The sequence below is a fragment of the Rattus norvegicus genome, chromosome 2, assembly GCF_021556685.1.
Source record: "Rattus norvegicus strain SHRSP/BbbUtx chromosome 2, alternate assembly SHRSP_T2T, whole genome shotgun sequence".
Lineage (NCBI taxonomy): Eukaryota > Metazoa > Chordata > Mammalia > Rodentia > Muridae > Rattus > Rattus norvegicus.
In genome coordinates, this window is record NC_141535.1 from 144140006 (window position 1) to 144162658 (window position 22653).

The window sequence follows — 22653 nt, forward strand, 5'->3', positions numbered from 1 at the left end:
TTGAGCTTCTTCCTGGCTATTTGATTGTCTTTGGAGTTTGGGGAATTGTGAGTTTCTTTGTACCTAGTAAAAAGGAAATGGCCATTGGTATAATTTAACTGGTTTGAATTGATAGATCTTAGAAAAGTAGGCAGCAACATGCCTATATTACACTAGTGATATAATGATGGCTGACCTTGGTCATTCTATTAAAAATCTTCAAATTCTCACAGTTCTGAGTTCAGAAAAGTGCTCACATTTGCTTTCATGTATATAATTATATGTAATAGAACTCTGATTTGCTAGGGAACCCTAATATGAACTATTTTAAATTCAGAAAGATTCATGTAACTAAACAGTCTTGTAGAACCATCTCAGGGACTCAGCTGGAATCGTCAGAACTCCGTGCTATGCTGGCCCAGACCTCCCTCCTTTGGCCTGCAGAGGAATGGATAAGGAGTGCCGTGCAGGGTCCTGTGCGTTGGTACTATCTTATTTTTGCTGGATGAGATTGAATCTAGCTTTGCCTATGCTGAGCACACATACCAATCAAACTATACCTTTTGCCCTATATTTTCTGTTTATAACTGGATATGCAGTCCCCTTATCTATCGATTGATCGATCTATGGCTTTCTAGTTCTGAGCTGCTCAAGTCAAACACCCAGTTAATCCAGTTGAGGACTATCTAGCACTTGGTGGAGTCAGCAGTTGAGGGCCTGGTTAAGAAAGGATTAGAGCCTCAAGGACATGTTGCTACGGACACTCCCTTGGGCCGTCATCTGGTGGACTCTGCCGTAGCAACTCCTAAGAGAATAGAAAACAATCACAGGTTCTTTGTTTATCATTCTCAAGCTGCTAAGAGCAAGACTTCAGGAAACTGTGCTAGCTTTCAATGTCTATGAAGTATTAGCAAGTGCTATTCAATTTTATCTTTAGTAGCCTGTAAAATCTAGAGCTAAGAGATTGCTTTAAAGATAACTAAATTACAAACTGGGGAAATGGATGACTCATCTGACTGCTCTTGCAGAAGACCTGGGTTCATTTCCCAGGACCCACATGATGATTCCCGGTCATCTGTAACTCCAGTGCCTGGGCATCCAAAGACACCTGACATGAGTTCTGACAAAACACACAAAGTCTTATGGATATCTGTCTGTTAACTACTATGTAACTCTAGCCTGAACCTAGTCTTCATACTAAACATTAACAGAGACACTAATCTTAAGCCTCCCCCACACTTAGCCCTAACCTTAGCCTTGACAACCAAAGACCAATCACTTAACACCAACCCCTTAACCCTAGGAGTAATCTTGGCCCTAGCCATAACTCAGGTTCTAACCTTACATTAGCCCTAGCCCTATCCTTAGTCATAGGCCTGACTGTAATCCTAACTCTAGCCCTAACCCTAACTGTAGTTATAGATTGAACCCTAGGCTTTGGCCTAGTCTTAACTCTTAATTCTAACCCTAGGAATAAAGTTAACCCTGACCTAGCTTATAATCCTGGCCATAACACCAGTCTTAGCTCTATTCCTGAACCTAATAGGAAAACCACTGTACTTACGCTCTGATTCTGATATTAACACTAGGCTTAGCACAAACCTAAAGCTCACACTGTAACCTACCTCCTAGCCATATTCCTAGCCTGCTCTGATTTAAACCAGAAACCCAGCCCTAACTGAAACCTGTGCCAAGCCAGGCACTAACCTTAATTCTAACCCTTATCTTAGCCTAGGCTTAGCATTGTCCCTAAACTTAACTCTAACCCTACCCACAGCCCCAACTGTAATCTTAAACATAGACAAGTCTATCCTTGCATTATCCTAATCCCTAAATGTAGCCTGGCCTAAACCCTAACTTTTCTAATGTAACCCTGATCTGAACGCTAGCCCTGGCCTTTACCATCACCCTAACCTAACTCCTGTCCAAACCCTACCTGAACTTTAATCCTACATCTAGACCTAGTTGCAACCCTAAAGAAATAACTCCAGTCCTTTGCCTAGTCTGTGCCTAACCCAAACTCTGATATAACCCTATCCTAGGCGAGCAGTCCCTTACAGAGTTTATGTCAAAAAGGAATCTTTACTCAGTGAAAACGTAAAATTTTGTCAGAAAAAAAAAATCAGTCAAGGGATGTATTAGTTACTCCTTGTGTTCCTGTGGTAAATGCCTGCCAAAAGCAATGTAGAGGTTTATTTTTGGCCCACAGTTCAAAAGTCTAGTGTTTCATAGTAGGGAAGTCCTGGCAGCACCTGGGTGCCAGCGCTCATCTCTTTCCTTTTTATCCAGTCTAGGACCCCAGATCATTAGAAAGAAGGTGACACCTACAATCAATCTGAATCTTCCCCATTTCAGTTAATTTAGTCTGCACCAGTGGTTCTCAACCTTCCTAATGCTGTGACCCTTTAATACAGTTTCTCATATTGTAGTGACCCCAACCATAAAAACTATTTTCCTTGCCACTTCATAACTATAGTTTTGCTACTGTTAGGAATTCTAATGTAAATATCTGATATGAAGGATATCTGATACGGGAACCCTGTGAAAATTTTGTTTGTCCCCAAAAGGGGACATGACCCATAGGTTGAGAACTGCTGATCAGACAGTCATACATGGACATGCATAAACCTTGTGTCCAAGATAATTGTAAGTACTGTCAGGTTGACAGTATTAACTAACACAACTCCTATTACTTTTTTAAGCTCCCTCTTCCCTGTTTGATTATTTTGACCAGGCTGGCCTCGAACTGAGAGATCTACTTGTTTCTGCCTCCTGAGTGCTGATATTAAAGGTTTTTGCCACCACTGCTCTGGAAAAAAAATTTTTATTGAAAAAAATTATACAATATATTCTGATCACACTTTTTCCTTCCCCCAATTCCTTCCAGATCTATCCTACCTCCCCAACTCCATGCCTTTTCTTTCTCTCATTAGAAGAGAAACAGCTCTCCCTCCCCTCAGTTGGGCTGCACAGTGGAGCTGGCTCTGGAAGCAAGTGTGCAGCTGAGCTACCCTCCCCTATCCCCCAGCCCCCACATGCAGCTTTGGGTAAACTAACTGGGCCAGTGCTGGAGAGTTCATCCTGGTGGTGTAGTTGAATGAGATCCAGTTGAGATCAGCTAAACTACAACCCAGGCCCAGATCCTTGCCTTTGAGTCTGCCCACCCCAACATCTACACTTCTGTGAACTGTTGGAGCACATGATAGGGCAGGTCCTGCTGGTCCAGTGCTGCAGGGTCTCCACGACACAGGGCAACAACAGGATAACTGGAAAGAGTCCCAGTGAGGATCCAATATTGATGTTGTCACAGAAGCCAAAGCCCTGGATCAAGACCAATTGACTCATTGCAGTGACCATTTGCAAGTGAACATGTATGGACACACTGTGGGACACAATGTGACACACTACAGCTTCTCCAAGGAGATGTTTTCTATGGTTTGTTTTGCTTTTTGCTTTCTTTTGAGGAGGAGGTTGCCAGGGCAGAGGGTGGATATGAGGGGAGTGGGAAATGAGTGGGACTGGGGTGCATGATGTGAAATGCACAAAGAATCAATTAAAAAGTTGGAAAAAAAGGGATATTAAAAAAAAACAAAACAACAGGCACCTCCCCAGAAAACAAACAGCCACCACCAACAAAAAATCCTTACAAGATACACATAAACACATACACCCCACTAAATTATAAACCATAATATATAAGCAAAATAAGGTAAGGTAAAAAAAAATGCTTAAAGCAATATGAGACAAATATTTTTAGTTTTCTTGTGTTGGCTATCTACTGTTGGGTATGGGGCCTACCCTTAACTGTGGTTTATATACCCAGTGAGACTCCATAGGAGAAAACTAGTTTTTCTTTTGTAATCAAGTGCTGGTTGCAGATACCTTTTTGGTTGAGTGAGAGCCCATGTCCATTGCCCACTCTCAGCTCTGGGACCCCATCTGGCTTGAACCTTTGCAGCCCTGTGCAAGGTGCCACAGTCTTCTTGGGTTCACGTGTTCTTTGTCCCTGCTGTGCCCAGAGGGCACTGCTTTCTAGGAGTCATCCATCTCCTTCTGGCCATTAAACTTTTTTCTGCCTCCTTTTTCACATCTTCCCTGAACTCTGGGGAAAGAGATTTGATGAAGACATTCCCTTTAGGACTGAGTTTTCCAGAGTCTCTCACTGTATATTTTCCAGTTGCAGGTCTTTCCATAAGTTCCCATTTATTATAAGAGGAAGATTCTCTGATGCTGTCTGAGTAAGGCATTGATCTGTGAGGGTAACAACAACGCTAGAAGTCATTGCTGCATTCTAGCAGAACAGTAGTAATTGGTTTTCTCCTGGGCCCATGGCCTATCCCGTCTCAGGCTCACCACCTGGGCAGTGGATGCATGATTTCCATCTGCTGGAGTGGGCCCTAAATCCAATCAGAGAGTGGTTGGTCACTTCACCATCCTCTTGCCACTGTTACACCAGCACACTTGGAGGCAGGCCACTGTGTAGATGGCACAGTCCGTAGCTAGTGGATGGTTAAGTTTCTCTTTGGTGGCGTGCAGAGTACATTTTAGTTCCATGAGACTACTCAGTAGGGGTGAAGGCTCTAGGTGGGCAGCAGCTTGACTTCTCTGTATTCACTGAGGTTAAGTGTCATCTTCAGCAATAGGGCCTTTCTATCAGTCTATGCAGAGTAACTAATAGCCTTGGCTTACTTAGCCTTAAGTGTGTAGGGGTTACATGGAGCCCCTTTGGCTAACAACTCTATTAAATGGAAGAGCTGCCATGTGTCACTCAACTTTGGGGAAAGAGTCTTTCCAGATGAGACAAATAGTAAACCTGCAGCATGAATTTAGTTATGCTGTCTTCCCTAAATGATCATTTGCCTTTTCATCCTCTGGCATCTCCTAAAACCATTCACAATACATTTTGTATAGTTATATATTTTTTTAAAGTTCCATCCTTTAATGTGCCCTGATATAGTTTATGCCTGTAATCTCAAGACTCAGGAGTTCAAGGCAGCTTGAGCTACATAGAGACTCTGTCCCAACCCATGCTTTACCCTCCAGATTCTAGCATGCTTATGAACATGTGAAATGAAAACAAGTTTAAAAACAACAAAACAAAAACCAGGTAGTTCATGTTGGCCTTAAACTTGTGACCTTTTTGTCTCCATCTCCAAAGTACTAGGACTATGTATGGTAAGTGTGCACATCTGGCTGAGATGAAATGTTTAACAATGCTTCTTCATTGGCCCCTCTCTGCCCAACTAGAGTAAGAGTCAGTCTCCTTCCTCTCTCTCTCTCTCTCTCTCTCTCTCTCTCTCTCTCTCTCTCTCTCTCTCTCTCTCGTGTGTGTGTGTGTGTGTAGCTGGTCATTGCTACTTTGTGGGTTCTTTTGCTTATCCTTTATCCTTCCCCTGTTTTACCTCCTAACACTAGATAGGAGAGAAACAGGGATAGAGAGGAGAGAGAGAGAGAGAGAGAGAGAGAGAGAGAGAGAGAGAGAGAGAGAGAGAGAGACCGATAGATATATAGTCCTCATAGACAGACAGCCCTGAATCTAATTTCTGTCCTTTTGTTTATTCTTTGGTCACAGCCACTAACAAACTGTAACCAACCTCCCAGAATGATGAACCAGCACTCGCCCACCTCTCAGGGTCCTCACATTTATGTACCCTCTGAAAAGATCCCAGAATTCCAAACCTCACACAATCACAGAAGTTATCTGCAGCTGGCAAAATCCTACTTCTCTTAAAGCACAAGGCAAATTTTGGTCACCTGCTTCAGACAGTCCAAAGCAGCCCCAATATCCCTGAGATTAGAATGGAAGCATGTTCTTATTTCTGTGTTTTTAAAAGAAATCAAAATTCCAGAATTCTCAAAAATGTCACTACATGCTTGCGTTCTCTGTCCCTGTCCCTGTCCCTGTCCCTCTCCCTCCCCCTCCCCCTTTCTCCCTCCCCCCTCCCCCTCCCCTCCCCCATCTCCTCCCCTTTCTCCCCCCCTCCCCCCTCTCCCCCCCTCTCTTCCCCTCTCCCCCCCTCTCCCCCTCCCCTCCCCCATCTCCTCCCCTCTCCCCCTCCCCTCCCCCATCTCCTCCCCTTTCTCCCCCTCTCCCCCCCTCTCTTCCCCTCTCCCCCCCTCTCCCCCTCCCCTCCCCCATCTCCTCCCCCATCTCCTCCCCTTTCTCCCCCCCTCCCCCATCTCCTCCCCTCTCCCCCCCTCTCTCCCCCTCTCCCCCCCCTCCTCCCCTCTCCCCCCCTCTCTCCCCCTCTCCCCCCCTCTCTCCCCCTCTCCCCCCCTCTCCTCCCCTCTCCCCCCCTCTCTCCCCCTCTCCCCCCCTCTCTTCCCCTCTCCCCCCCTCTCTCCCCCTCTCCCCAGTCCTGTTTGGTTGGTTGTGTGGAGTTTTTATTAGCGTCACCCTCAGTAGATTCAACTGTCTTTTTGATAGGACGAAATGCTCTGTGGGTATATGCCCAGGAGTAGTATAATTGTGTTTCCCAATTTTCTAAGAAACCACCAAATTGATTTCCAAAGTGACTGTACAGGTTTGCACTCTCACCAGCAGTGAAGGTGTGTTCCCCTTACTCCACGTTCTCAGCATGTGCTATCTCTTGGGCTTTTATCTTGGCCATTTTAATGAGTGTAAGAGGGAGTCTCTTCTACAGTGGAATTCAGAGTCATTTTGATTGGCATTTCCCTGATGGCTAAGGATGCCAACCATTTCCTTAAGTGTTTCTCAGCTATTTGAGACTTCTCTGTTTAAATCTGTCCTCCGTGTTTAATTGGATTATTTGGTTGGTCTCTAGAAGCATGTGTTCTTTTACCATCAGTGACTTATACTCTATAGAGTGATTCACTATGGAGTATACCAGGGATAGAACCCTCCAGGGGTACTTGCTTTTTAATTTCAGCTTTTGAAAATTTCATAAATATATTTTGATCGTATTATTTCCCTTCCCTCAACTCTTCCCAAGTTCTGCCCCCACTACCTATCCAACTTCATGTTCTGTATCTTATAATAAACAAAATAAATAAACTTGTTACAAAGGTAAAAGGACAATACACACAGACACAGACACACAGACAGACAGACAGACAGACAGACACACACACACACACACACACACACACACACCATAGACTTTAGTTTTTATTGCTCAGCTACTTTGGAGTATGGGGTCTTCTTGGTTAAGATTGGGACTTTGTGACCACTCCTCCTTTTCCGTGCTGGGATTTTGTATGGTGGGAGATTGTGTAGGTCTTGTGCATGCTGTCACAGTCGCTGTAAGTTCTTATATGCATCAGTCCTGTTGGGTCTGGGAATTGTGCTCCACCACCTCTGGCTGGTACAGTCTTGCTGCCTTCCCTTGTGCAGAGGTTCCCAAGTCTTGAGAGAAAAGGTGTGATAATAACATCCCATTTGGGACTGCGCTCCAGAGTCTCTCACTATTTGTCTAGTTGTAGGACTCTGTGCTCATTAGCACTTACTGCAAGAAGAAACTTCTCGTCAGTAGACTGTGTCGATCTATAGGTACGGTAGTGTGTCGTTAGAGTCATTGTTTGTTCATTTAGCAGAACAACAGGTTCTTTGCTTCACTGGCAGTGTCAGGTATGGGTTCCATCCCATGGAGAAGCCTTTAAATTCAAATTTTAAAAGTGCTTTCTTAACTACCATAACATTTGTACCATTATTGCAGCAGAATATCTTGCAGACAGATCACTGTTGTGGCTCACAGAGTTCATGGCTGGTTAAGATTAAAGATTACTTTACCATGTAGAACTTTCTGACAACATGAACACCGTTCATAGGGGTGAACATTCCAGTTGACTGCCAGCTTGTGTTCTCCATGTTTGTATTGTACGATATTTAGTCATACTATGAACCCCGAGATTGTGTTATTTACTGAAAAAAAAAAAAAAAAACCCAACCACAACAACCCTGTTTCTAGTTGTAGTGTGGCTCAGTGTTTGGTACACACCTTTAATCCCCCCTGCTGGAACAGACGTGCCCGGAGTACACATCTTTAATCCAAAACAGTGAAGGCAATGTTAGTTTGAGGAAGTGCCCATCTTTGAAAGTAATGTCTAATTAAATGGTAGACAAAGTGGTGGATCATAGAAAGATTTGTCAGCGTAGGATATGCCCAATCTCATGAGAAGGGAAAGGAAAGAGAGGCCACATAAGAGGGAGCGGTGCAGAGAGAAAAATAAGGAGGTAGTTTTACTGGGACAGTTATAAAGAGACAGGTTTCAGAGAGAGAACAAGCAGACAGGTGAAAACAGAATGAGCCAGAGGATAAAAAGAAGCCAGAAGAGTAAAACATATTGCCAAAGTTAGTATGAGACCAAGCAGAGCAGTTCAGCCAGAGACTGAGAGAGAAGCCAGACTGAATCAGTCATCTTGGAGAGAAGTTTGAGCCACACCAGATAGGTTGAACTTGCCAACAGAGCTCAGAAAGAACTAGAAACAGTGAACATGTTTATCAGTAAGTCTCAAGGCTAAGAACATTCTAGGCCTAGATTAGACTGTACGAAGGCTAGAAGCTTCCAGGTCTAGGTGTAGGTTAGCAGATGGAGGCAGTAAGCCTTTGAGATAACAATTACAAGAGAATAAAAATTACTTTTACAGGTCTATGCCATAAACATGTGCTGTCTTTAGCAACGAGGTTTTACTGTCAGGTTGTGGAGGGTAACCAATAGCTTTCTCAGTATTCCATATGGTTTTGGGGTGGGGGAGGGCACTATGAGACCCTTTTGACCAATAACTATTTATTTAGTAGTATATGATATTGTCTCCCCCACTAACCCTAAGTGTTGCAGCCAGTGAGGGGTGGGTTTATCTTTCCTGCTCTCATATCCTCCCAGTCAGCTGCTGCTGCTACTGGTGGGGACATGCATACATTTTTTAAAGTGACTCTAAAGATTAAGTGGCTTGTGTTAAGTGGTTGACAAGTCTTTGCTTTTAATCTTACTTAAGGAGAATCAACTATACATTGTCACTAATGTTTTACTTCGAATTTGTCAGAATTTATCTTTTGAAAAATATTTGTACTTATTTACTGTATGTGTCTGTATGCCTCTGTTGGGAAAGGAAAAGAATATGATCAAAGTATATAGAATGAAATTTTCAAAGACTAAAATTAAAAAGAAATACCTCTTGAGTGGTACCCTCAAGGGCTCTATTCCTGGCATACTCCATAGGGCATCAGTCTATGAAAAGGGGTTCTTGTTCTTTGTAAAATGGGAGTCACTGAGAGTGGAAGAACACGTTTCCATTATGTGTTCATGTATGTATGTACACATGTTCATGTATGTCTGTGTGTGTGCATGTGCACATACATGTGGAGATCAGAGAACAGTGCACCTGAGTCAGTTCTTTGCTTCCATTTTCTGGGTCCTGGGGATTGAAGTCAGGTCAGGCCACTTTTACCACCTGAGGCATCTTGCAGGCCCATGTCACATTTTAATCAGATATGTGCCGCTAATAATGCTAGCTAAAATACACAGTCATAGGAAGTGAAGCGATAGGTTTTCAGACATATCACAGTTCAATAATCTCAGAGGAAGGAAGATAAAAGTTTATGTTCAGAAAGAAAAAGAAAGAACTATCACACTGTTTCTATTTAAAGCAGAGCTGGGGCTACAAAAATGGCTCAGTGGTTAAAAAAAATAAATAGCTTGGTGACCTGAGTTCAATTCCTCAGCTTGTCCAAAAGTAACAGACTGCACAGTGTTGCCCGTGACCTCCATACGCCTGATCTGACACTGGCAGTCATATGCATGCACACATACTTGCATGCACACGGATGCACATATCATGCAACACAAAAACATATAAAGCAAGCTGTCTCTATTTTAAGTGGGTAATGCAGACCTCATGTAATATACGTATACTCCAACGGACTCGCTGTAAAGGCAATGTTTTATTTTAAAGTATAAAGATTCATAGCACATTAGAAATTATACTTGTTGTGATGGTTTGGAGTGACCATGACTCCTGGCTCTCAGCCGAAAGCACACACAAAATGCTTCTAAGGGCAGGAAAAGGAAAGACTGAAGCTAACAGGTCTGGCCAAACCCCTTTTGTTCCTTTCTGGGGGGTTGGATGTGAAGAGTCATTCACTAGAATGAGACTGGCTTGTAGCTGTGCCTTTGTAATAAGGGACAAAGGAGGCAGAAACTGATCCATGCTTCATAATTTCATGTAAGAGTGCTAAGCCCCACAAAATCGTAACTGTGTGCTTATCACATGGATGTTGGCAGAGGGAAAAAAGGAATGTTGATAGGTTATTTTTACCATTCCTAACACTTACTAATATACTCTCAACACTAATGTTTAAACATTCCATTCCGATATCACATTTACTTCCTATTAATACTTTCACCTAATTATTTACCCCAGCTCTATAACTTACACTTACATGTCTCTTGAGCCTCAGAAGAGAGGTGAGTTCATTTCCTGTTGAGAACTGTGTCTGTCTGCCACCAGTGAGCACAGTCTGCAGCCGAGGTGGCATTGTTCTGTCGTCTCTTATGGTCACTGTTGTAGTTATTGTAACATTTCATGTCGTAAAATTCTAACTCTGGGCTTGTAGACTGCTCAGAACGTGGGTTTAAGCTAACAGAAAGTTTTTATTAGCTACTACACTGTCAGTTTAGGATCCCAGTATAGTTACAAGCCTTTCTCAAGGTGAGCTGTTAACCACTACCTCCCCACCACACACACACCACATCCTGGGTTGACATACTTGAGTTATAAAGAACAGTTAGCCAGAAGCAAACTACAGAAGTACAGAAGCCAAAACCAAGGTTAGTACATTTAGGGGCTTTCCCAGAACTGTAGACTTTGGTGGATTGGGGCTTTGTCCGTCTTGGCTGCTGTGCTGTCTATGAGCTGAGTTTGGTGGCCTGAATGGTGCTTCCACAATGGTGGTCGCTGTGCTCATGCCTGGGAACCTGTTAAAGGGTAGTAGTATTTGAGAACAGGGCCTATGCGAAGTGATTAGATCATCAGGGGCCTTTATGAACCAATTTAGTGTCTGCCCATTTGAGGAGGCCTGGATCTCACTATGTTACCTAGGCTAGTATTAAACCTGTAGCCATCCTTCTGCTTCATCCTCCTCAGTTCTGGGTGGCAGGTGTTTACCACTAACCCAGGCATATAAGAAACTGTCAAGGTCTCAAGTCATCTTTCCACCACAAGAAAACAGGACAAAGCCTACAGTCTACATTCCAGAGGAGGGCCCTTACCAAAGCCTTAGCCCCCTAGAGCTCTGATACCAGATTCAGAACACAGAAGGGCAAGGAATGCTTGCTGTTTTAAGCCACTGTATTGACTAATTTGCGTGTCAACTTGACACAAGATGGAGTCATCCCAGAAAAAGGACCCCCAGTTGTAGAAATGCCTTCATGAGTCCCTGGTGTAAGGCATTTTCTCAATTAGTGATCAAGTGGGGGTGGGGGGCATGACTCAGCCCATTATGGGTGGTGCCATCCCTGGGCTGGTGGTCTTGGGTTCCATGAGAGAGCAAGCTGAGCAAGCCAGGGGAAGCAAGCCAGTAAGTAACATCCCTCCATGGCCTCTGCATCAGCTCCTGCTTCCTGACCTGCTTGAGTTCCAGTCCTGACTTCCTTTGGTGATGAACAGCAATGTGGAAGTGTAAGCTGAATAAACCTTTTCCTCCCCAACTTGCTTCTTGGTCATGATGTTTGTGCAGGAATAGAGACCCTGACTAAGACAGCCACTATCTATGCTAGCTCCTCAAGAAAGTGACCTTATCTCTTTCAGTTTACAGCTGAGAAAACTGAGGCTGTTACTTGTCAGGGACCACGCAGCTAGAACTAGCTGTGGAGGACTGGAACATGCCCAAGGACAGTCTGCATGACCAATGTGAGCATGCTGTCCCTGTATTCAGGAGAAAGACCCTGAGGCAAGAGAGAGACCCCATAGGAAGAACCACCAACCAGACCCTCCAGAGCTCCCAGGGACTAAACCACCAACCAAAGAGTACACATGGAGAAACCCATGGCTCCAGCCACATATGTAGCAGAGGATGGCATTGTCTGGCATCAATAGGAAGAGAAGCCCTTGGTCTTGTGAAGGCCCACTTCCCCAATGTAGAGGAATGCCAGGGTGGTGAAGTGGGAGTGGTTGGGCGGGAGAGAATCCTTATAGAAGCGGGAGGGGGGATGGGAAAGGGGGGAACCAGGAAAGGAGATATCATTTGAAATGTAAATACATAAAATATCCAATAAAAATGCAAGAGAGGAATTTTGCATCAATATTCTTAAGGAAAATTGGTCTGAAGTTTCCTTTTTTGTTGTTGGGTCTTTGTGTGGTTTATACATAATTGTGGGTTAATAGAAGGAATTGGGTAGTGATCCTTCTGTTTCTATTTTGTGGAATAGTTTGGAAAGTATTGGTATGAGGTCTTCTATGAAGGTCTGATAGAATTCTGCACAAACCCCAACTGGTCCTGGGCTTTTTTTGGTTGGGAGACTTTTAATGACTGCTTCTATTTCTTTAGGAGTTATGGGGTTATTTAGATGGTTTATCAGATCCTGATTTAGCTTTGGTACCTGGTATTTGTCTAGAAAAATGTCCATTTCATGCAGATTTTCCAGTTTTGTTGAGTATAGGATTTTGTAGTAGGATCTGGTGATTTTTTTTTAATTTCTTCAGTTTCTGTTGTTATCTCTCCCTTTTCATTTCTGATTTTGTTAATTTGGATACTGTCTTTGTGCCCTCTGGTTAGTGTGGCCAAGGATTTATCTATCTTGTTGATTTTCTCAAAGAACCAAGTCCTGGTTTTGCTGATTCTTTGTATAGTTCTTTTTGTTTCTACTTGGTTGGTTTCCACCCTGCGTTTGATTATTTCCACTACTCTTGGGTGTATTTGCTTCTTTTTGTTCTAGAGCTTTTAGGTGTGCTGTCAAGCTGCTAGTGTATGCTCTCTCCAGTTTTTTTTTTTTTTTTTTTTTTTTTTTTTTGGTTCTTTTTTTCTGAGCTGGGGACCGAACCGAGGGCCTTGCGCTTCCTAGGCAAGCGCTCTACCACTGAGCTAAATCCCCAACCCCTCTCTCCAGTTTTTTATTGGAGGCACTCAGAGCTATGAGTTTTCCTCTTAGCACTGTTTTCATTGTGTCCCATAAGTTCTCACAAACCAAATCCAAGAACACATCAAAACAATCATCCATCATGATCAAGGATCATCCCAGGGATGCAGAGGTGGTCCAATATATGGAAGTCCATCAACATAATCCACTATATAAACAAACTCAAAGGGAAAAAAAAACACACGATCATCTCATTAGATGCTGAGAAAGCATTTGACAAAATTCAACACCCCTTCATGATAAAAGTCCTGGAAAGAATAGGGATTCAAGGCCCATACCTAAACATAGTAAAAGCCATATACAGCAAACCAGTGGCTAACATCAAACTAAATGGAGAGAAACTTGAAGCAATCCCACTAAAATCAGGGACTAGACAAGGCTGCCCACTCTCTGTCTACCTATTCAGTATAGTACTCGAAGTCCTAGCCAGAGCAATCAGACAACAAAGGAAGTCAAAGGGATACAAATGGAAAGGAAGAAGTTAAAATATCACTATTTGCAGATGATATGATAATATACTTAAGTGATCCCAAAAATTCCACCAGAGAACTACTAAGCAACTTCAGCAAAGTGGCTGGATATTAAATTAACTCAAACAAATCAGTAGCTTTCCTCTACTCAAAGGATAAACAGGCTGAGAAAGAAATTAGAGCAACGACACCCTTCACAATAGTCACAAATAACATAAAATACCTTGGTGTGATTCTAACCAAGCAAGTGAAAGATCTGTATGACAAGAACCTTAAGTCTCTGAAGAAAGAAATTTAAGATCTCAGATGATGGAACGATCTTCCATGCTCATGGATTGGCAGGATTAATATAGTAAAGATGGCCATCTTGCCAAAAGCAATCTACAGATTCAACGCAATCCGCATCAAAATTCCAACTCAATTCTTCATAGAGTTAGAAAGAGCAATTTGTAAATTCATTTGGAATAACAAAAAACCCAGGATAGCTAAAACTATCCTCAACAATAAAAGAACTTCTGGGGGAAATCACCATCCCAGATCTCAAGCTGTATTACAAAGAAATAGTGATAAAATAAAAACAAACTGTATGGTATTGGTAGGTAGATCAATGGAAAAGAATTGAAGACTCAGAAATGAACCCACACACCTATGGTCACTTGACCTTTGACAAAAGAACTGAAACCATCTAGTGGAAAAAAGATAGCATTTTCAAGAAATGGTGCTGGTTCAACTGGAGGTCAGCATGTAGAAGAATGCAGATCAATCCATTCTTCTCACCCTGTACAATGCTCTAGTCCAAGTGGATCAAGGACCTCTACATAAAACTAGATACACTCAAACTAATAGAAGAAAAAAGTGGGGAAGAGCCTCGAACACATTGGCACTGAGGAAAATTTTCTGAATAGAACACCAGTGGCTTATGCTACAAGATCAAGAATGGACAAATGGGATCTCATAAAATTGCAAAGCTTCTGTAAGGCAAAGGACACTGTCATTAGGACAAAACAGCAACCAACATATTAGGAAAAGATTTTACCAATTCTACATCTGGTAGAGGGCTAATATCCAATATATAAAAAGAACTCAAGAAGAAAGACTCCACAGAATCAAATAACCATATTTTAAAATGTGGTACAGAGCTAAACAAAGAATTCTCAACTGAGGAATATCAAATGGCTGAGAAACACCTAAAGAAATGTTCAGCATCCTTAGTCATCAGGGAAATACATATCAAAACAACCCTGAGATTCCACCTCACACCAGTCAGAATGGCTAAGATCAAAAACTCAGGTGACAACAGATGTTGGCAAGAATGTGGAGAAAGAGGAACACTCCTCCATTGTTGGTGGGATTGCAAATTGGTACAACCACTCTAGAAATCAGTCTGGGGGTTCCTCAGAAAATTAGACATTGCACTACCTGAGGACCCAGCTATACCACTCCTGGGCATATACCCAAAAGATGTCCCAACATATAACAAAGACACATGCTCCACTATGTTCATAGTAGCCTTATTTATAATAGCCAGAAGCTGGAAAGAACCTAGATGTCCCTCAACAGAGGAATGGATACAGAAAATGTGGTACATTTACACAATGGATTACTACTCCAATATTAAAAACAATGACTGCATGAAATTCATAGGCAAATGGAATAATCTAGAAAATATCATCCTGAGTAAGGTTACTCAATCACAGAAAAACACACTTGTTATGCACCCATTGATAAGTGGATATTAGCCCAAAAGCTCAGATTACCCAAGATACAATCCACAGCCCACATGAAGCTCAAGAAGGATGACCAAATTTCAGTTGCTTCAGTCCTTCTTAGAAAGGGAACAAAAATATTCATAGGAAGAAATACAGAGACAAAGTTTGGAGCAGAGACTGGAGGAAAGGCCATCCAGAGACTGCCCCACCTGGGGATCCAGCCCACATACATACAGCCACCAAACCCATACAATATTGCTGGTCCCAAGAAGTGCATGCTGACTGGAGCCTGATATAGCTGTCTCCTGAAAGACTCTGCCAGAGCATGACAAATACAAAGGTGTATGCTCACAGCCAACCATTGGACTAAATACAGGGTTCCCAATGGAGGACTTAGAGAAAGGATTGAAAGAGCTGAAGGGGTTTACAACCCCATAAGAACAACAATGCCAACCAACCAGAGCTCCCAGGGATTAAACCACCATCCAAAGAGTACACATGGACAGACCCATGGCTCCAGCTTCATATGTAGCAGAGGATGGCCTTGTTGGGCACCAATGAGAGGAGAAGCCCTTAGTCTTGCAAATGCTTGATGCCGCAGTTTAGGGGAATGTCAGGGCAGGGAGGTGGGTAGTGGTGGGTGGGTGTGTGGGGGAAAACTCTCATTGAAGCAGGGGAAGGGGAGAGAGGATAGGAGGGTTGTGGACAGGAAACCAGGAAAGGGGATAACATTTGAAATGTAAATAAAATAATATCCGATAAAAAATTTTAAAAAATAAACTTGATAGATTTTGATGTGTAAAAAAAAAAAAGAGTAAATCTAAGAGAACTTATAAAGAACAATAAAGAGTTTCGCCCTGGGGCTGGGGATTTAGCTCAGTGGTAGAGCGCTTACCTAGGAAGCGCAAGGCCCTGGGTTCGGTCCCCAGCTCCGAAAAAAAGAACCAAAAAAAAAAAAAAAAAAAAAAAAAAAGAGTTTCGCCCTGTTGCATTATGCAAAAAAAAAAAAAAAAAAAAAAAAAAGAATGAGAGAGAGAGAGAGAGAGGTAGGTTCGGTTTCTGACTCTGCCACCTAGTTACCTGCATGCTCCGAGATCTCTAAAGCATCGTTTAAATGTAAGGTTTTTCCAGTCCATGGGATTAAACCCAGAGCTTCACATGTACTGAACTCTGCCATTAAATCGGCATCCCCAGCAAACCATTTTTCAGTCTTAGTGCCATTGTTAGAAATAAGCAGGATTGCTGTCAGTCTCAAACTGTAAGTGACAGAGGATGCTAAGCAGGAGGAAAAGGAATGAAAGGAACCTCCAGAGCCAACTGGTTCTTAGGTACCACATGAGACATACGAATATCAGTATGTCAGTTTCCTCTAACAGAAATAGTGTGATTGATTGCTGGCAGGATATCCTAGTAGATAGGTTTTGTTTTTTAAACTTAAGGCAGACTTTAAGCACTGTAATGGAAAATTTCCAATCTTGTAGCTTAAACCTGTCTATAGCTTGATTAAAAATGAACTGGAAGGGCTGGAGAGATGGGCAGGTCAGCAGTTAAGAGCACTGGCTGTTCACAACCATGTAGTCATCTGTAAGTCTAGGGAATCCAACCCCCATTCTGGCCTTCTGAGTCACCAGGCATGCATGTCATGCACAGACATACGTGTAGCCCAAATACCCATGCACATAACATTATTAAAACTACAGCACTAGCCTTTGAGGGAGAGATAAAGAGACAGCCACTTGTAACTGCCAGCTTTAAGGTGATGTAGATGTTTTCAGTCAAGATGTCCAACCTTAATCCCACGCTGCGTTCTAGGTCACTCAAAACAGTTCTGAGCTAACTAAAAGTTTAAATCAAAGAAAATTAAGGGCAAACATTTTCTCATTGCTTCGGATTTTTTTATGCTTGAAACCATGGTACCCTCAGGCTCTTTTGGTGCTGTTTCAGTAAAAGCTACCAGGGACAAAGGTCATGGTCATCTCCTGCCACCCCATCCTGCCACCCTCTTCTCCCAGTGTGCTTTCTTGGTTCACCACTGTATCTTTTTATCCATGAGGCTCTTTCCTTTTTCCACCCATCCCCCACACAGTTGCTGAGATCTCCATCTTGACTGCCCCCTTTTTCCTTCTGGACTCCAGTAAATTGTCTTACATTTCTTTCTGAGCCCATTTTTAAGTTCTTTTATTAATAGGACTAAGACTTGCAAAGGAGAGTGTGCCCCAGAAGATTCTTTGTCCTATCTTTTGGCTCTTGTTTTGTTATAAAATAGGTACACACACACACACACACACACACACACACACACACACACACACAAACCAACAATGTACCTGAGATACTATGCTTGGCATCATATCATTCAGGAACTGGATTGTGTGTTTCTTTCTCTGCTGAATGTTATAAAGAATGGTGGTCACCATAATGCAATGTGTGGAACTGAACATATATTGCTTTTGTACTGTCATAAAGATGAGAAGTTCTAAGTAGAACAAGCTGGGACCATCTGTAAAGGTTTTCCACTTAAGCATGTCATTTTTAATGAACTTTTAAAGACACAGTAGTAATACATAGTGACTTATTAGACACATTTTATAATAATACCCAGGCCTTCAGTGTGGAGCAACTTGGTAAAAGATGTCCCTGTATTCTGCTAATTTCAGTCTGAGTCTTCATCCAGTATCTGCTGTGGGCCTGACTCCTTCCAAGCAGTGTTCATAGTGTGTAATACAGTTTCTAGTAGGGGCTCTGCTGTGCTGTGTTCTCAGCACTGGACGGGTTATTCTAGCTAAGTTAGTTTACCATTTCTGTTTCTCTTTCTAGAAGTTAGAAGTTCAATCAGCAATGAAAAGCAAAATGCTCAAGGCAAATAATAGCATCAATTAAGACTAATCAATATCTGATCAATCATTGCCTTTACATTTTATTCAATCATATATTTCTAATCATGTTTTGAACTGGCTGAATGTTTCATTTCCAGAAGGCATTTTAAAGAAAGACTTACTATTTTTATTTACATGCATGCATGTGTGTGTGTGTGTGTGTGTGTGTGTGTGTGTGCACCCCTACCACATGTGTGTAAGTGCCCACTGAGGCCAGAGGGTATTGGATCTCTAGGAATTGGAGTTACAGGTGGCTGGAGTCCTCTGTAAGAGCATCTGCCCTCTGAGCCATCTCTCCAGCCCCCCTGGAGCTATATAGAGATAAAGCTTCACGGTAGACTGTAAAGTTGGCAGCTATGTTTACATTTTGAGACATTGTATTGCTTTTGAAAATCTTGCATTTTATAAATGGTTTATGAAAAATAATGTCCAGTCCAAATGGTCAGCTTTGAAGACAAACATACAAGTGAATTTATGTGGACTGAAAAGGTTATCCTCTCATCCTAAACTGAGTGGTGGTGACCCACTGAGCAGCTTGGGCCTTTCTCTGGTCCTCCCTGCGCTCTGGGGATGCCTGAGTCCTGGGGATGCCCTCTGCTACAGGCTGCAGTGACATGTTTCCTCCATGTCCTCTCTCTCATCGGTGGGAACAGTGTCTTCCATACCCTCTCATTCTCTCTTGCGATGCCTTTTAGAAAATCTCCAGCTTCTATACCTGCCACCCGACCTGAAAGGCCCTAATTTTTTTTTGACTTTGCAGTCAAATTTTGCCTCAATACCTCTTAGATAATAAATCCAAATGATTGGATCCTAATGACCCCTAGAACCCAATATTATGTAGGACTCTTACAAATACTGTCAGCAATCGGGAAATGGAAAGATATTCTGCATTCCCTAAGCTTTTGGTTTTCTCTGCGCCAAGCCCTGTTTGTTTTTGTTTAGACTCCAGTCTTTCAAGTTACTGTTTACGAATCTGTAATTTTGTTACAAACTGGGAACTGAGAGCTAGATCTAGCAAGAGGGGAGAAAGCAAAGGAGTATGCCAGCTATAGAGTATGCACACCCAGCATACACTCCTCTCTGACTGGTGCCTCTCTCAGCTCCTTTCTTCACCATTCTCTGCCTATAGCCACGGCTCAAAGATTTCCAATCTCTAGGCCCTTGTTCTCAGCTTACTAGAATCAGTTTTACAGAGATTTGAGTGTCTTTTATGTATGAGTGGCATTAGACTATTGTTTTGTGCTGTCCCATATCAATTAAAAGCTGACTCAGAGGAGTTGTGGCATGGCTTCTCCTCCTCTAACCCAGGTATGTTTGCCGTCTTAGAGTTTTATTGCTGTCAAGAGACACCATGACCAAGGCAATTCTTATAATGGACAACATTTAATTGAGGCTGACTTACAGTTTCAGAGGTTCAGTCCATTATCATCATGGTGAGTAGCATGACAGCATCCAGGCAGACATGGTGCTGGGAGAACTGAGAAAGTTCTGCTGAGACTGACTTCTGCACGCAGCCAGGAGGAGGGTCTCTTCCACACTGGGCAGAGCTTATGTATAGAACCTCAAAGCCCACCCTTACAGTGGCACACTTCCTCCAACAAGGCCACACCTTCTAATAGTGCCACCTCCCATGGGCCAAGCATTTTCAAACCACCACACTTGTGTAAAGGTTTTCTCCAAAATCTTTGTCCCATATCAGGTGAGCTACCTGACTATGTGGCAGAGAAATGACAGCTAAACAAAATAAAAGGACAGAGTGTTCCCAACAGGGAGTATTGCAACTCACCTCATATTCTTCTGGTTTTGGTTTAACTCTCTAAAGTTTTGTTAAGGAATAAATCTTATTTCAGGATTTGTAAGACTATTGTTTAAACTTCATGATTTGTAAGCATATTGGGTATGATTATAAGTTTGTAAAATCTGTAACAAAGGGGTTAACTTAAAATTTAACACCAGCGTTAATAGTTTAAAATCGATACATAAGTAATCTTAAAGGAAACACATGGCTTACCGCCATCTTGACTGCTTTCCCCATTGGGATGGAGGCAGCAACATGGCTGACTGCCATCTTTGGTAGGGTTGAAAAGGATAGATTTTTGCCATGTGACTTCATTCCCATATTGATTAAAATGACAACATGGTATAAGTCAACCAAGGGGAGAGAAAACCAGGTCCCCCAGCTGTGAAGCCCAACCCAGATGGTTCCTCCACTATTTTCTGTCATGCTAAGTAGCCACCTTCCAGAATACACTCAACCAGTCTTTTCCCTCCCCAGCCTCCTCAGTCTCCGTTTCTCCTTCCTCGGTGATGGACACCCACTCCTATCCCACTGGCAGCCCTTAGACTTCCTGCTGCTCACCTCTGCTCTGCCATGGGATCTCCATTACCTTCCCACACCTAAACCAACCTCAGTTCTCCATTTGTGGGAGGATGCCAGAGTGGACAGCTTGGTCAAGGTTTGTGTCCCCTTCTCATTAAATGAACTTTCTCAAATAGAAAAAGATTCGGTTCCCATACTGATAACTTTTGTACCTTTATTAAGGAATTCCAGTATGTTACCCAACCTCACAAGCCCATCTTCCATGATGTTCATACTCTCACCAACGGTCATCTTTCCCAAGGATCTCAGGCAAGTCTGGGAACAGGCTAGAGTACACACAGAGAAAATCCACCATCTAATGCCACCTGCCCAATTGGGCATGAGGCCCTGAGTGGAATTACAGCAACCCAGGGGCATCCTAGATAGGAATAAATTTATAACTTGCCTCCTGACTGGTCCCTGCAAGGCCGCTCTTAAAGTTGTAAATTATGAAAAAACCCAAGAGGTCATCCAGGACAAACAAGAAAACCCATATCAATTCCCAGGCAGCCTTACAAATCCCTCTTACAATACACCTACCAATGAATTCAGAGACCCAAGATGGAAAACATCTCCATGTGACCTACTGCTTCCAGAGTTTCCCTACTAGGGCCAGACTTAAATGTCTAAGAGAAAGGAACCCTGAGTCCCCAGTTTTTTTCATCTCTACCATGGCCTGAAATACCGGATACTGGTGGTCTTAGTTAGGGGTTCCTACTGCTGTAAGAGCCACCATGACCATGGCAACTCTTAGAAAGAGAAACATTTAATTGTTGCTGGCTTACAGTTTGAGAGGTTTAGTCCTTTGTTGTCATGTCAGGAAGCATGTGTGCCGGCCGACATGATGTTGGAGAAGGAGCTGTGAGTTCTACATTTGGATTGCCAGGGAGCAGGAAAAAGACCGCCATACTGGGCGTGGCTTGAGCATCTGAGACCTCGGTGCCTGCTCCCAAGTGACCACTTTCTCCAACAAGGCCATGCCTCCTAATAATGCCACTCCCTATGTGCTGAGCCTTTAAACTTACAGATCTATGGGGGACATTTCTACCTAAACTGCCACACTGACTAAGGCCTTTCAGCCAACCATAGCAACTACCCTGGCTCCCTTGACTCCCAAAGCCCCAGAACTTCTGGATCCCTGCTTTAATGCAGACCGGAAGGCCACTGGACCTGGGTTTGTCTGAACCCTTGCAAATCATTCCAACTGTGCCCACAGTACCATTAAGAGGGAAATTGAGCCACTGACTATCACCATGTCTCCTGCAATATGAAGATATCAGGCCCAGTAAGCTCTCCGAGGTCTGGCTGTGGGTGATTTAGTTGGTTCAGATCTGTTGGCCTGACCACTACCATCTCTGAGAACCTTGGGTCATCATCAAAGAGCCACATTTTTGGTCATGACAAAGGTTTAGGGATCCATCCCATCTCTTCTTATTCTTCTGTTGGCTGAGTAGGGGGACAGACAGCCTTACAAGCCCCACCAAACCCCACCGTTTAGTTGTATCTTTAGGGGTATTCTCTTACCCACTCCTTCCTACTGGTACCAGCCTAACCAGCCTTCTAGCTAGGAAAGGACCTCCTAGCCAGAGTGCAAGCCTCTATTTCCTTCATGCCCCCAATCCTATTGACCCCAGCCTCACTGACCAGTCCCCCCTCCTCCAAATCATACAACCCAACATACCTTGTCCCTTGTCAGCCTTCCAGGTGTATCCCCAAATATGGGGCACCCAAAACCTCCCTATGGCCAAGCCTAACCTCCTCTCACCATTCAACTACAAAATGTTTTCACTTCCATCAGGGGTAAAAGCAGACATCACCTTCCCTCCTGGTATTTGTGTCTGCCTGCCCACATGTGCATGCAGATGGGTTTGTGTTTTCTGGTGTGCAGAAAACATGGGAGCTGAGGGAGAAATGAGTCATGCTCAGTCGAATGTTTGGATGATGGTGGCCAACTGCAGGTTTTGTTTCTTGCTGGTCTCCCTTGGGCCTGTGACCTTTCTGAGTTCTCTGTTTATTGTTTTTGTTTCCTCTGCTGCTGCTGCCACCAGCCATTACTGCTAATGTCATGGCTGTTTTGAAGCCCATGTCAGGGCTCAGAATTTATCTCAGAGTTCTCTGGTCACTGGACTCAATTTAGCAGGGATTCAAATGTCTTTTGAGTGTGG

The 22653-nt window shown here is 43.1% G+C and overlaps 1 protein-coding gene across 1 annotated transcript; it reads right to left on the reverse strand.

The window, feature by feature from the left end:
- Nucleotides 1-7056: 7056 nt before the first annotated feature.
- On the reverse strand, nucleotides 7057-22653 carry LOC147996268 (uncharacterized). The gene is made up of 5 exons (XM_087640414.1): nucleotides 22306-22653; nucleotides 20662-20775; nucleotides 16334-16528; nucleotides 15463-15568; nucleotides 7057-7345 (listed from the first exon to the last, which is right to left on the reverse strand). Exons 1-5 carry the CDS (start codon nucleotides 22571-22573, stop codon nucleotides 7147-7149), a joined length of 882 nt encoding a protein of 293 aa, XP_087496540.1. The 5' UTR covers nucleotides 22574-22653; the 3' UTR covers nucleotides 7057-7146.

Excerpts from the sequence above, each read along its gene's own strand:
- LOC147996268 (XM_087640414.1), bottom strand. The coding sequence starts at position 22,573 with ATGGGCTTCAAAACAGCCATGACATTAGCAGTAATGGCTGGTGGCAGC. Across the intron at positions 16,529-20,661 it reads ACTGGAATTCCTTAATAAAG|CATCCTCTGTCACTTACAGT; the intron begins GTACAAAAGTTA and ends CCTCCTGCTTAG. Across the intron at positions 7,346-15,462 it reads TATGTGGGCTGGATCCCCAG|ACTTGGGAACCTCTGCACAA; the intron begins GTGGGGCAGTCT and ends TTTTCTCTCAAG.